Source organism: Ictidomys tridecemlineatus, chromosome 16, assembly GCF_052094955.1.
Source record: "Ictidomys tridecemlineatus isolate mIctTri1 chromosome 16, mIctTri1.hap1, whole genome shotgun sequence".
Classification (NCBI taxonomy): domain Eukaryota; kingdom Metazoa; phylum Chordata; class Mammalia; order Rodentia; family Sciuridae; genus Ictidomys; species Ictidomys tridecemlineatus.
In genome coordinates, this window is record NC_135492.1 from 14,768,862 (window position 1) to 14,783,711 (window position 14,850).

A 14,850-nucleotide genomic window follows, 5' to 3' on the forward strand; every position below is an offset into this window, starting at 1 on the left:
CCAGTTGGTTAAGATAAATTGTTTAAAACATTGTGAGATTTGATGAACAATTTGACAAGTTATTTCCCAGGAATATTAAGTTTTTTTTATGTAAAGAAGAAGCATTCTGATGATGTAAAGAATGTGAGGCTTGTGCACAATCATATAAAGATATTTATTCACAAACAGCAACAAGTTAATCAATCTTATCATTACCTGATGCTAAAGGACTTGGAAGATTAGAATGTGCTCTACTTATATGGCTAATGAAACATGGATAGTGACACATTTGAATTGTCTTTTGTAAGGTCTGAAACAAATTAAATAACTCTTGCAATGATGTGTTCCCATTAGTTGATGTTTCAATATTTTTGTAACACAAACAGCATGTAAAATATCTGAATAAACATTGATTGATTGGCTCATTTGCAAAATGAATAAAAGCACAAATGAGAGCTTTAAGTTCTGCTCATTTTGCAGAAGTATAAGATATCTGTATTATCTCTGTATGATCATGGCTATAGAAACGTACATTTCCTGAAATTGATCCAACAGAAAATATTGTTGGTGCTCCAACTATTGGTTAAGCACATACAATTTTGGGGAAAATAAATGTAGTCACAAGAGCAAACTAAATAATTTTATCATGAAGGTAATGGCTTTCCATTTGACCAGGGAAATTAGCAAAAGCTATCTGCAATTATTAGAAGACTGCCAAAGCCAATCATGCTCTTGAGTAGAAAGAGGAACAAAAATAATATTAGGCTATGACCCAACTATCTGCAAAACACATGTCATTCCTTTAATAACTGAGTAATAAAGCCATGGAAATGAGTTGATGACTTTTGAGGAGAATGAGGTAGGCAAGGCCACTCAATAATTCCCAATTATTGCCATATTGCTCCTGTAGGAGTATGAACATTGGGAAATGTTAGACAATATACAGGCTCTTGTGGATTAATTCTAGTAAGCTGTGCAGTCTCCATGGCAGACTCAACCTTTGGTATGTTAATCCTTTTTTCTGCCATAAGTTGATGAGAAAGTACAGAAGGATCTCCCTGGGCAATCTGAAACAGAGGACTGAAATCTGCAGTGGCTAATTTTAAACTTGGTCACACCCAATGAATATCACCTAGAAACTTTTAGATGCCATGTGCCTTGGGCAATCTATTGTGCTTGGGGGTGCTGCTGATATTTGCCAAGGTAAAACCTAAATCTCCATGGCCCCATAATGAGACAAGACCCAAGTAATTCACGGATGACTCCCTGCAACTTATTTGGGCCCTACCTCAAAATAAAATATAAAAATGGCTGGGGACAGGTCTCAGTTGTAAAGTGCTCCTGGGTAAAACCACCAGTACAAGAAAAAAACAAGCTAACAAATAAAAACAAAAAGAAAACAGCTGGAGGGCTCTGCACATGTGAGACAAAATCATCTGTAACAGAAATTGTTAGATAGAGGCAAGAATATGATATATACTTGTAATTACATAGATTAAATTATATATTAAATATATGCATATTTGTGATAAAACTTAAGATATATAATATATATCAATAAAGTGGGCAATCTCACAAACTAAGTTATAAATGTACACATGTCTAAAAACAGTGTTCCAAAATATGTGAAGTGAAAACTATCAGGATTAAAGGGAAAAAATCTACAAAAAGTGGTGGGTAATTTGTGATATCCCATTTTCAAGAAAGAATGAAATGACTAGCAAAAATCCATGTATAACAAACTGACTTGAACAACAATATAACTACACTAGGTCTACAGGACTATACAAAATATTCTGCCCCAAAGAGTAGAATACATATTCTTCCTCCATTGTGTAGAAAACATTGTACAGGACTTGGCATTTTAAAGCCAAAAGAATATCAATAAATTTAAAAGCACTGAAATCAGGACAATGATCTTTCGTAACTACAATGAAATTAAGTTAAAAAACACAAAATTTAAAAATTTGCAAACATGTAGCAATTAGACAGTGTACTCTTTAGGAAGAAAAAAAAATAGAAAATAGTTTAGGTGGAAAAAAATGAAAGCAAACATGCCTGAATTTATGAGGTGCAGCTAACGTAGCCCTAAGGAGAAAATTCATAACCACAAAAGCCTACATTATAAAAGATAAACCACCCAAACCAAAACCTAACTTTATGCAGCAACTAGACAAAGAAAAGTAAACTGTAATCAAATTGCACTGGTAATGAATTTTGATAAAGAATAGAGCAAGAATAAAAGAAATATACAAAAGAAAGAATTAAGAAAACATCTTCATTGTTCAAAAGATTTACAAAATTAATTGTTCAATTAACCAAGAAAATAGAGAGAGAGAGAGAGAGAGAGAGAGAGAGAGAGAGAGAGAGAGTACTCAAGTTCATAAATATGAAAAGTAAAAGTGAGACCATCAAAGCAAACTGCACAAAAAAATTTAGAGAATTTTAAGGGCATATTATGAACAACTAAATGTAAACAAATTCCTATAAAACTTCCATCAAAACTGACTTAGACATAAAAAGTCTAAAAAGACTTCATAAGAGATTGAATCAGTAAAAAACACAATAAAAACATCCGTATCAGAGCTGAGCATTGTTGGCACATGCCTGTATCCCAGTGACTTAAAAGGCTGAGGCAGGAGGATCATGAGTTCAAAGCCAGCCTCAGCAAAAGCAAGGCACTGAGCAACTCAGGGAGATCCTGTCTCTAAATAAAACACAAAATAGGGCTGGGGATCTTGCTCTGTGGTCAAGGGCCCCTGAGTTCAATATGGTACCAAACAACCACAACAAAAATCCTATTAGAAATGTGAAGTGAAACAATCAAACTATATCTAACTCTAAAAGCAGATATATGGCTTTATGTGAATTAAATTCTAATGTCTCTACCAAAGAACTATTTAAATAAAAAATTTCAGCCTGTATGCAGCATATAGCACCAATCAATCAATATAATTTTTGAAGCTGAACAATAAATATTCAAAGCAAAATTATTTAAATTTCCATTTATGGTAGTATCAAACATTAAATTCATAGCAAAAAAAATACAAATATGTCTTGTAAGCAGAAAATACTATACAAAATGTATAAAAGACTAAGTAGGCATCCATTATTTATTTATAAGATTTAATGTTGCTGAAGTAGTGAAATGCAAGTTGATTTACATACCAATGTAAACCTTACCAAAATTCCCACATGTCATTTTTGAAAAAGATGGAATGGTAAGCCTAAAGTGAACATAAAAGTTTAGTCAACCTCAAATATGAACTATAGGTTTTCTTCAAGAAAAATATAAAGAACAAAATTGGAAGACTCCCCAACTTTAAAGCTCAGTATAAAGTTTCAGTTCTAAAGAAAGAGGATCCTGATTCCTCACCCTGTTCAAAATTAATTCAAAAAAGGTAAAAGACCTGACTGTAAAACTACAAAATAAACAAGAGAAAGCAATTTAAGCTCTGGTAAGGACAACAAATGTTTTGGAAATAATTTCAAAATCAAAAAAATGAATAAATAAAATAAAAATGGCATTAAACTAAAAACCTGATTTATAGCAAAGAAAAAAAGTGGAAACTCTATAAAATGGGAGAAACTCTTTGCGCAGTATGCATTTGATACAAGCTTCATATTTAGAATACATAAAGAACACAAAAGTAATAAAACTAAACAAACAATCAAAAACTAAGTAATGCCTTTTAAAAGTAGGCAAATAAAGTAGACAGTTTTCAAAAGAAGAAACAAAAAGTTCCAGTAAACATATAGAAAAATGCTCAATATAATAAGCCTTCAGGAAAATGCAAATCAAAAATACAATGTGTAAGACTGGGGAAATAGCTCAGTTGGTAGAGTGCTTACTTTGCATGCACAAGGCGCTGAATTCAGTCCCAGCACCACAAGAAAAAAAAAATACATGAGGTATCATCTCATCCCAGTCAAAATGGATAACTGAGAAGTGTGACAACCACTGATGTTGATGTGGAGAAAAATCAACACTTATGCATGGGTGTGTGCAAGTAAATTGGGTAGCTGATATAAAAAAACTATGCATATTACTCAAAAAACTAACAATAGCTGGGATCATGGCACACAACTAATCCCATATATTTAAGAAGCTAAAGGAGAGGATTACAAGTTTAAGGCCAACTTGTGCAAGTTCAAGGTCAAAGAGGGCAAAACTCTGTCACCAATAAAAAAGAAATATGCTGGAAGCCAGAAATGGTGATAAATACCTGTAAAGTAGGCAACTTGGAAGACTACAGTAGAAGGATCCTGAATGTGCTGTGAGGTTAAAGAAACTTAATGTAATGCTCTCTCAAAATAAATTAATAATAATAATAATAAATAAGGCACTGTCATGTAGTCTAATGGTCAAATGTTTGCCAAGCACATGAGGCTTCGGTTAAGTCTTCAGTATCTCAACTAAATAATACTAAAATAGAATTACCTTGTGATTCAGGTATCCCACTTGGGGGTATGTAATGAAAACAATAAAACACTCATCTGATAACAGGATGCCCATCTTTATTGAGGCACTTCCCAGTTAAAATGATATGGAATTGCCTAGGAATTCTGGGACAGATGGATAAAGAAAATATGGCATATATCTAGGCATACATCCATAAAAATCAAATCCTGCCACCTGCAACAATTGGGTAAAATTGGAGGATAGTGTGGTAAAATGAAATAAAACCAGACACAGAAATACAAACACTGCATGCTGTCCCGCATGTGAGGGAGGCTAAACCTGAACTTAGGTTGGTGATTTTTAAAGGTTAAAGAGTGGAAGTGGGAAATGAGAAAGGGATTTCATCAGTGGATGTGGCATATGTGTTAAAATACTAAGCAGAGATCCTCTATTTTGTATATATAGTACATCTTCAAAAAGCTAATTTTAAAATGTTACTGTAATCAGTACTGAGTCACGCTTACAAAATGATTAAATGGAATAATATTGCCAGGCATGGTTGTGGATGCCTATAGTACCAGCAACTCAGGGGACTGAGGAAGGATAATTGACAATTTTAGGTCACCGTTGAGAACATAGCAAGATATTGTCTCAAAACCAAAAAAAAAAAAAATGAACTGGGCATATATCTCAGTGGTAGAGTGTTCCTAGATTCAAATTCATTACTGCAAAAAGAAATAAGAATACAATTTAGAAATAGATCCTTATATTTATGGTCGATTATTTTTCAAGAAGAATGCCAAGACATTACAGGAAAAATGTTTTCAAATCATCTAGAACAATAATCCATATAAAACATGGAACACAATCTCAAACACTATTTCACACGTTTCACAATTAATTTTAAATGAAGAAAAGTGTAAATATGAGAATTTAAACTACAAGATTCTTAGCAGAAAACATGTAAAAACCTCAGGATCCTGCATTGAACAATAGATTCTTAGTAAAGACAAATTTTCTTTGTTTCTTTTTGGTAAAAGGGATTTGAAAGGTTAATAAAATAGGTACTTGTCACACCATTTTTCTATATGCTTAACAAAACATTGTTGAAATCTTAATAACTGTTTGCTAATCTTGTTTCCAGAATGTGCTGTCCCCAACTGTGAACTGTTTGTTAATCTTGTTCCCAGAATGAGCTGTCCGCAACTGCCAAACTACAAAATGTAACTTCCCTCCCTGCTCTCTCCAAGAAAAGTATATAAACTCTGCTTAAGCTGTTCTCAGAGCTCTATCTCTCTTTGCTATAGAGAGAGCCCTAGCATGCTGCTCTCCAAATAAACCCTTCCTTCTGCTGTTGCATAAGACAGTCTCTTGTGGTCTCTTCCTCAAACATTTCGCGGGACCCTTACAGATTGAACCCAGGGGAGCTTAACTACTGAGCAAGATTCCCAGCCCTTTTAAAAATTTTACTTAGAGCCCAATTGCTAAGTCTGGCTTTGAACATGTGATCCTCCTGCCTCAGCCTCCCAAACTGCTGGGATTAGAGGCAGGGGCCAAAATTATATGTGCTTATAATGCCACATATTTAGAAAGTATCTACAGAATTTTAGATATGAGCTTTATGATGTGGCATAATAAATTTTGTGAAGGGTAAAGAAAAATATATTTATAATTTAGCCAATATGTTTTCTTAAACTATAGACTTCATCTAGCCTTCCGTATATACTATTTGAAATTTCACTGTTCCCAATGGGGACTTCTATCTGAAAAAGTCCAAACACATTTACCTTGTAGAAGTCAAACCTGGACATACATTTTTCTTAATCTATAGACTTAACTAAAATTGAAATTTCTCAAGAGTAAAGATTATTCCTCTAGAGCCAAATGATCCATAGCATTGTGTGGAATCATATTAGCTGAAGGGCTATAAAAGAAATAATATTAACTAATTACCTTCTGACCCCTAATAACATCTGTATACTTGTAGCTTCTTCATGTAGTCATGAATGTATTGTTGAGTCAACAAAAAGAGAAATCTTATAATTTTGTGGGCATATTTTTAACAAATTATGAATTATCATAAAAAAGGTTCTCATTTTCACCGAACTCACAGAAGTGCTAAAAGAGTCAAGATTAAGCCTATTACATTGAGAAATGTCTTTGTTCCTTTATTAATTATTTGTTGGTACTGGAAATTGAACTCTGGGGTACTTTACCCCGAGCTACATTTTTAAATTTTATTTTTTATTTTTGAATTTCAGTTAAAAATAACATTAATGTTTATTTTGAAATGAATCATACCACTTTTAAATGAGGATTATTCTATATGAGTGGCGTGAATAAAATAAATACAAATATTATATAGCCAAAACCACACCCAAAGTAATGAAAATTTCCTCAACTATTTTTATGACTTTTATGCTTCTAGCTATTACACAAAGAACTTTGATCCTTTTTTAATTTTACTTTTGTACATGATGTGAGGTACGTATCCAAATACATTTTTTCTTCTTGTGAGTATCTAGTAATCTCAGGGGCATTTTTGCTTCAGCTTTTACTCTTAAAAAATATAAGCAGTGTGTGTGTGTGTGTGTGTGTGTGTGTGTGTGTGTGTGTGCGCGTGTGTGTGTGTCTGTGTAATCCCTCTGAACACTAGTTACAAATTGCTGCCCATGCAGGTCAGGCAAATTGCTGCCCACGCAGTTACAAATTGCCACCCCGGACCTGCAAAGTCAGCTGAACTTAAGGGCACTCATGTGAATTTCCAGGAACACCAAATAACATAGTCACACTTTACCTTTATACAAGCTTCAGGACTTCCTCTCTGCTCTTGGCCTCAGGCTCCCCAAAAGGGAGGGCAAGAGAAAGTCATGAGAGGCTGGTGAGAAAGTGACCACATTCAGAAGAGTGCTTTCATTGGAGGACTCTTGTTCTTAGAAAGTTTTATTCAAAAAAGGCCAGAGGGGCAGGGTTACAAGGACCATGAGGGTAAATAAATCCTCATGAATAATGCCTACATCTGAAGACCCCCCTCTCTATCTGAGCTGGGACAATGCCCAAGTCACCACAAATGTAGTGACTGCTCAGAGCCTCCTGCTTCAGGACTGGAAGGCATGGGTTACTCAGAAGAGCTTCCCACATATCCGTCCTTCTTTCTTTGAAAAAGCAGTTGATGGGTCATTATTTTGAGTCCCTTAATTCTTCTTCTAGGGACACAACATCCTGAAATTACAACACAAGAGAGAATAAGTAGCAATGAGAACAATACAAAGATATACCATGCAGAGTGTTTAAGAATGTTTTCCAGGGTTAAAGCTGTTTAACTCTAAGTATTTGATCAGCTAAAAATTAGGATCTGAAAAATCAATCTTACATTTTTGTATCTTGAATGTGATGATGCAGCTCCAAAAAATCAAAGCATTCTTCTTTCAAATATCCAACAAATGGTTTTGAAGCTTCTTCCAATACCACTAAGAAGCATTGCATTTGGCAGCAATAACACACACATACTTATAGCTAGCATGACATTTAAGTCTTTCCTTGAATTTCAAAGTGGAAAGTTCATTATCTATATTCATGACAGCAGTCTCTAAGGCATTTAGCTTGGTCTCAATCCTTTCATTATCATTTATTTGATTGTGAAGAGCCTTGGAAGTATTTTGAGTCAAATAATTAAGGAAATGTGCATGTTGAATATTTGAGGTAAGGCCACCAAAGCTGTCACCATGGATGCAATAAAAAAAACCTAAGGGAACAACTCTCACTCTTATGAGTCCAAGAGCACACTTAGGTCTCGCTAGCTGGGCGTGTATTTGTTGTAAGACTTGAAAAGCAGCATCAGCCTACCATGGCTCTGAAATATTTCCTGGTAATAAAGGAGGGCTGATGGAGCATCATCATTCCTTTTTCTCTATTATTTCTGGTGATATAATTAGTTAAATTACATTTACTACATGTTACAAGATATCTATCATCTTCCCTTTTAACTTTTACATTTCCTGTAATTAAAACATAAGGAGATTGAACACAGGCCCATAAGCTGTAGCAAGAACCTTCCTGTTACAGTTCTTGCCTACAAAGTCTGGTAAAGCTTTGTCAGTAAAATGTAAGAATTCTGAGGCAGCAATTAAGCGCCAAACATTTTTCTCAATGCCACCTTCCCTGAAAGTAAGGATGCTACTAACAAATCCTCCAGGATTCATGGCATTACCCTTGCATAACTGCCTATTGTCAATTTTAGAAGACCAGTCAGAAATATACCCACCATTTCTACACACTTTATGCTGTACTTGAAAAGTACAAATAATATTTAAAGTTTCTAGTATTAACGATAAAAATGAAAAAGAGATGGAGGGGGCCAGATCTCTAGACTCTGAAATATAAGCAATTAAAAACAGACTTATTTGCAATTTTGCCTTGAGCATAGTGGTAGGATTATGAGGGGTACTATGAGAATATGAGCACAAATCACAGATTTTATATATATTTCAATACAGCTCATTAACAAACTCAACATTAATTTTAAAAGAAAAAAATTAAATCTCCATTGTTTAGGTCAAGCCCTAGCTACCAGAGATCCAGGGATTCTTAAGGATAAGTGGCTTAGGTGAAAGAAGAGGAGACAGGACTATAGCTGCAAGTTATGAGCAGCCTTCAGAAGTACTCGCTGCCCCTAGAGGGCCTTTATTTTTAAACATTATTTACAAGTGTTTTTTCATGTAGTTAATGGATAGCTTCAAAGCTCAAAATTTCTTTGACTTACATAATTTTTAAGAGTTAAATATTTTCAGATATATATTAATTAATATACATACATTTTGGAAGCACTTCAGAAAAGTGCAATATTTTCAGATATATATTAATTACCTAAGATATGGAGTACATTGTTTAAAATATTTTCCTGTAACCTTTGCCAATCACGATTAAGCTTTTACATTTTCACCTCAATCAATAAGTGCTAGACTACACATCTCGACTACATGTACCTTGACCTATTATTAGCTTTTAATTTTAAAGCATACAGATAATTATATCATTAACCTTTAACTTTAAAGCATACCTATGATTATTGGTAAGATTTCTTACTTCTAAAGTTCCAATAAAACACTTAAGTTAGTTAAAGCCTATTACTTAAAAGCACTTTTCTGAAGTGCTTCCAAAATTTATGTATATTAATTTTATATTATTCTATTTTTAATTTAAAAGGTAATTTTTTTTCATATGACCTATTTAACTGCTTTCTTTTAAGACTTTCTTTGATACTTTTTCAAAATACAACTATTTGTATGTTTTTGTAATCTTTAACAAAAGAGCAGGCTCTTCAACACAACCCATTTACCATTAATATTAACAATGTGTTTCCCATTTTTATGAATTCCTGTGTAAGGCAAAGGAGGGCCTGTTAGTACGGGGAAATGTATGTTGCACAGATTATAGATTTAGAATGTGGGGCTTAGTGCAAATTGTTAAGTTTTTCTCAAGAACCTTGAGATTTGTAAGCTTTTCTTCATAAATTTTTGAGGAATAACACTATTGTTTCAATCCTGAGAGATTTTAAAACACATCTCCAGGCATGTCTTAATTGTATCTTTAGTCTCATTTTGGAAATTTTCCTGCCATTTCCGTCAACATGTACTTTTATTATTGATTGATGTATACCCTATTTTCCATATTATGAGTATCATAAACAATACATTTAACCCTCCACATGGTTTCAGTTTCGAAATGGTGTAGCTCTGCCACGGCATCTCCCATGCTGTGACCCTATCAGACAGAGGGTGCAGGAACAACTTAACCACATTATCTATAAGACACCAGCTATTTTCAATATGACTTCTGTAGAACTTGTGATTGAATCTTGAGTTCCAACCTATAATGGGTCAATTTATTGTCACTGGAAAACAAGTCATTCTAGAACTTATTGGCTCACTCGACCCTTGAGCCAAATCCCCAGCAATATTTTGTATTTTATTTAAAGAAAGAGGTTTCACTGATTTGCTTAGCACTTCTTCCTTGCTGAAGTTGGCATGGAACTAACGATTCTTCTGCTTCAGCCTTCCAAGACCCTGGGATTACAGGAGTGCACCACTGCACTCAGCTCTGGTCACAATTTTAATGCCAGCATTCCCTCTTTGCCTTATCAACTATTTTTATGCTATATTTCAAATGGATGCAGTATTTCTAATTTTTCCTCCAAGAACTAGATGACAGGTTATAGATTTTGCTTTCTCTTTGTAAGCATTTCACATGAGGAAAAAAGCAGACACAATGATGTGATGAGAAAAAAGAAAAAGGTGACACTTTAAAAAGAGAGAATGTGTCCTCTCTGTAAAGAGAAGAGCATGGCTCTCTTTTTCTCCAATTTCATTAGAGATCTAAAAAAAGATTCTAAAGCATCCTGCAAAGGTACACTTCTTGACTTTAGACTGACAGCAGGATAATATCAAACTCTCAAGTATCCAGTGCCATGAAAACTTTAGGTTAATTAGTCTTATGTTCATGATTTATAATTGAATTCTTAATCATAAACTCTTGCAGATTTTATGCTTAGTAGGAATTATCTTTATTTCCCTGAGTTCCACAATCTGGTCTTTAACAAGGTCACGAAAATCTCCCCTTTAGCGTAACTTGTGTTCCACTTGCAAACATTATTTTGAAACTGCATTTCTTCTGCAGATAATAATTTGTTAAAGAATGTAACACATTCTGTCCAGTTAATCCAGAAAGGGTGCAAGTAAATTGCTTCTTGAAAAATATAGCATAGGGTCAATGTGTTGAGCCTATTTATTTATTTATTATGCTGTGTGTTGAAATCAGAGCTAGTCAACCACTGAGCTACATCACCAGCTCCTTTTTTATATTTTGTTTACAGACAAGATCTCATTGATTTGCTGAGACTGGCTCTAAATTCATGATTCTCCTGTCTCACCCTCCCACGCTGCTGGGAATACAGGTATGTGGCACCATGCCCAACCTACCATTTACCTTAAAGGTACTTCAGGTCTTTTACCAGGTTCTGTAAAAAATACTACAATGAAAATATAGTCTTTTCTATGATCTAATGACTCCAATTTTTTAGATACATACCCAGAATTACTACTACTGAATCCTATGACATTTTTATTTTAACTTATTGAAGAACCTTAATACCATTTTCAAAAATAGCTTTACTCAATTTATATTCTCACCAGCATTTCTACAAGTGAATCTTTACATCCATGCTCATATGCTCTGGATTACCTACTAACTTTCAGATTTTTGTTTTTTACTTCTAAATATTTTACTTATTTATTTACTAGTCATATAGACAAATAACTTTTATTTTATTTATTTGTTTTTATGTGGTTCTGATGCTTGAACACAGTGCCTCCCATGTGCTAGGGAAGCACTCTATAACTGAGCCAGAACTCCAGCCCCTACCTTTCAGATTTTTATCATAGGCATTCTGACAAGACTGCTTAGGGTGAAGGAAAGTTTTCATTTGACTGATGCATTAAATTTCTGAGGCAAGTGTGTTATATTCCAGGCTGTCAAGTAGCTAGGAGAAGAGTGTTCTGTATTTTCTGTGGTGAAACAGGAATCTGTGATTTCTAATGCAATTTTAACACTACTGCTGCAAATTTTAGCTTTTGGAAGTAGTTACAAACAATGCAAATCCAACTATTTGTAATGTATGAATATTTGCACATGCTCAGTCTCTGTTGCTTATAGAAATTGGATGTTTAGGATATACTCCCTGGAACAGAAGTCACAAATTTTAGATGCTCAGTACATGGAAAAACTACTTCTGAAAAAAACTGGAAGGCCTGGAATTATTACTGGGATGAACAATGGTAGGACAGAGCTCAGAAAGTGCTGAAATATTCTTGAGTCTATCGGTTGTTTGTTTAATTTTCCCCTTTGATACTTATAAATAAGTTAAGAGAGAAGCAATTCTTCCACCAACAGAAGTTAGCAAAACCACTGGAACTTAGGCCTAGTGCAGATGACTAGAAACTTTCTCTAGAAACTTCCAGATGACTGGGAGCAAAAAGTAACAATTAGCATTTTGAAGATCATTCTCAAAAAACACCATAAAGAGTAGCAGAAATATCTGAGGGGTTCAGAACTCGGAATTCACTTTTTAATTTGTTGATCATTTTATTATGGAGTCACTAGAGTTCATTTTATACTCTGAATACTATGAAATAATTAAATATGTAATGTAAAATATTCTCTACTGCTCAGCAACTTGTTGTTTTAAAAAATATTTTCACATGTATGACCTCCTCAGCAGCCACATGAATGTTTATAGCAGCTCAACTTGCAATAGCTAGACTATGGACCAACCTAGGTGGTTCTCGAAAGATGAATGTTTAAAGAAAATGTGGTATATATAATCAATGGAGTATTAGTCAGGTTGAAAGTAGGCTAAAATTATGGCATTTTCTAGTAAATGGTTGGAGTTGGAGAATATCATGCTAAGTGAAATAAGCCAGTCTCGCAAAATCAAAGACAAATGTTTTCTCTATTATGCTGATGCTAATTCAGGAGGGAGGGGGCATTGGGGCAGAATCACTTTATCTTACATTAGGTTGAGGAAAGTGATGGGAGAGAGGAAAGAGGAATGTGGGAATAGGAAAGATAGTAGTAGATTGAAACAGACATCATTACTGGATGAATATATATTTGACTACATGACTAATATGATTCTGCAACATGTACAAGTATGATATACCAAAGTGTATATATATATATATGCATTCTACTGTCATGGGGATGAAAGAGGGTCTGGGGATGTGGCTTAGTGGTTAAGAACCCCTTTTACTAAAAGGAGTGAGAGAGAAAATAGGAAGACAAATCAGAAGGCAGGATGGATCCACACAATTCCAACAAGTTTCCCATAACTCCTGCCCTTATTACCAAGTACTTAGGGTCTGTTGATATTGATACATCGGTGAAAATATGAAAAAAATATTTTTTCTTATGATCTGGAGACATAAAAAATGACTTGCAAATTTCTACCAGGCCTGGTAGAATGGATTGGAAACAGTAGTCCCATCCCATAGAATTCCAAAGTTATTACTTATTTTTTTTAATTTTCTTTTTTTTCCCTTTTTTATTAATTTTTCAAAACATTACAGAGCTCATAATATATCATCTTTCATACATTTGACTCAGTTAGGTTTTGAACTCCCATTTTTACCCCAAATACAGATTGCAGAATCACAATTGTTACATACTCACATTTTTACATAATGGCATATTAGTGACTGTTGTATTCTGCTACCTTTCCTATCCCCTACTATCCCCCCTCCCCTCCCCTCCCATCTTCCCTGTCTACCTCCTCTGCTGTTGTTCAATTCTCTCCCTTTTTTCCCTCCCCCTTGCCCCTCATAACCTCTTATAATTTTGTGTATCATTGAAGGTCTCCTACTATTTCCATATGTTTTCCCTTCTCTCTTCCTTTCTCTCCCCCCATTCGTCTTTGTTTACTGTTAGTCTTTTCCTCTTGCTCTTCCCTCCTGTTCTGCTCCTAGTTGCTCTTTTTATATCAAAGAAGACATTTGGCATTTGTTTTTTAGGGCTTGGCTAGTTTCACTTAGCATAATTTGCTCTAATGCCATCCATTTCCCTGCAAATTATATGATTTTCTCATTTCTTAGTGCTGTGTAATACTCCATTGTGTATAGATGCCACATTTTTTTTTTATTCATTCATCTACTTAAGGGCATCTAGGTTGGTTCCACAGTCTAGCTATTGTGAATTATGCCACTATAGTTATTGATGTGGCCGTATCCCTATAGTGCGCTCTTTTAAGGTACTCAGGGGATAGTCCAAGAAGGTCGATAGCTGGGTCAAATGGTGGATCCATGCCCAGCTTTAACAGGAATCTCCATACAGCTTTCCAAATTGGCCTCACCATTTTGAAGTCCCACCAGCAGTGTACTCTTTTCTCCACATCCTTGCCAACACTTATTGGTGTTTTACTTCATAATGGCTGCCAATCTTACTGGAATGAGATGGTATCTTAGGGTGGTTTTGATTTGCATTTTTCTGATTGCTAGATATGGTGAGCATTTTTTCATGTACTTGTTGATTGATTGTATGTCCTCCTCTGAGAAGTGTCTGTTCAGGTCCTTGGCCCATTTGTTGATTGGGTTATTTGTTATCTTATTGTCTAATTTTTTGAGTTCTTTATATACTCTGGATATTAGGGCTCTATCTGAAGTGTGAGGAGTAAAGATTTGTTCCCATGATGTAGGCTCCCTATTTACCGCTCTTATTGTTTCTTTTGGTGAGAAAAAACTTTTTAGTTTGAGTAAGTCCCATTTGTTGATTCTAGATGTTAACTCTTGTGCTATGGGTGCCCTATTGAGAAATTTGGAGCCTGAGCCCACAGTATGTAGGTCATAGCCAACTTTTTCTTCTATCAGATGCCATGTCTTTGATTTGATATCAAGCTCCTTGATCCATTTTGAGTTAACTTT

General features: G+C 34.6%; 1 protein-coding gene across 1 annotated transcript in view; it reads right to left on the reverse strand.

The window, feature by feature from the left end:
* The window catches only part of LOC144371474 (uncharacterized), a 77,627-nt gene that overhangs the window by 53,043 nt on the left and 9,734 nt on the right, over positions 1-14,850 (reverse strand). Inside the window, 1 exon segment of the mRNA XM_078033781.1 lies at positions 11,169-11,199. Within this exon segment, the coding sequence (XP_077889907.1) occupies positions 11,169-11,199 (31 nt within the window).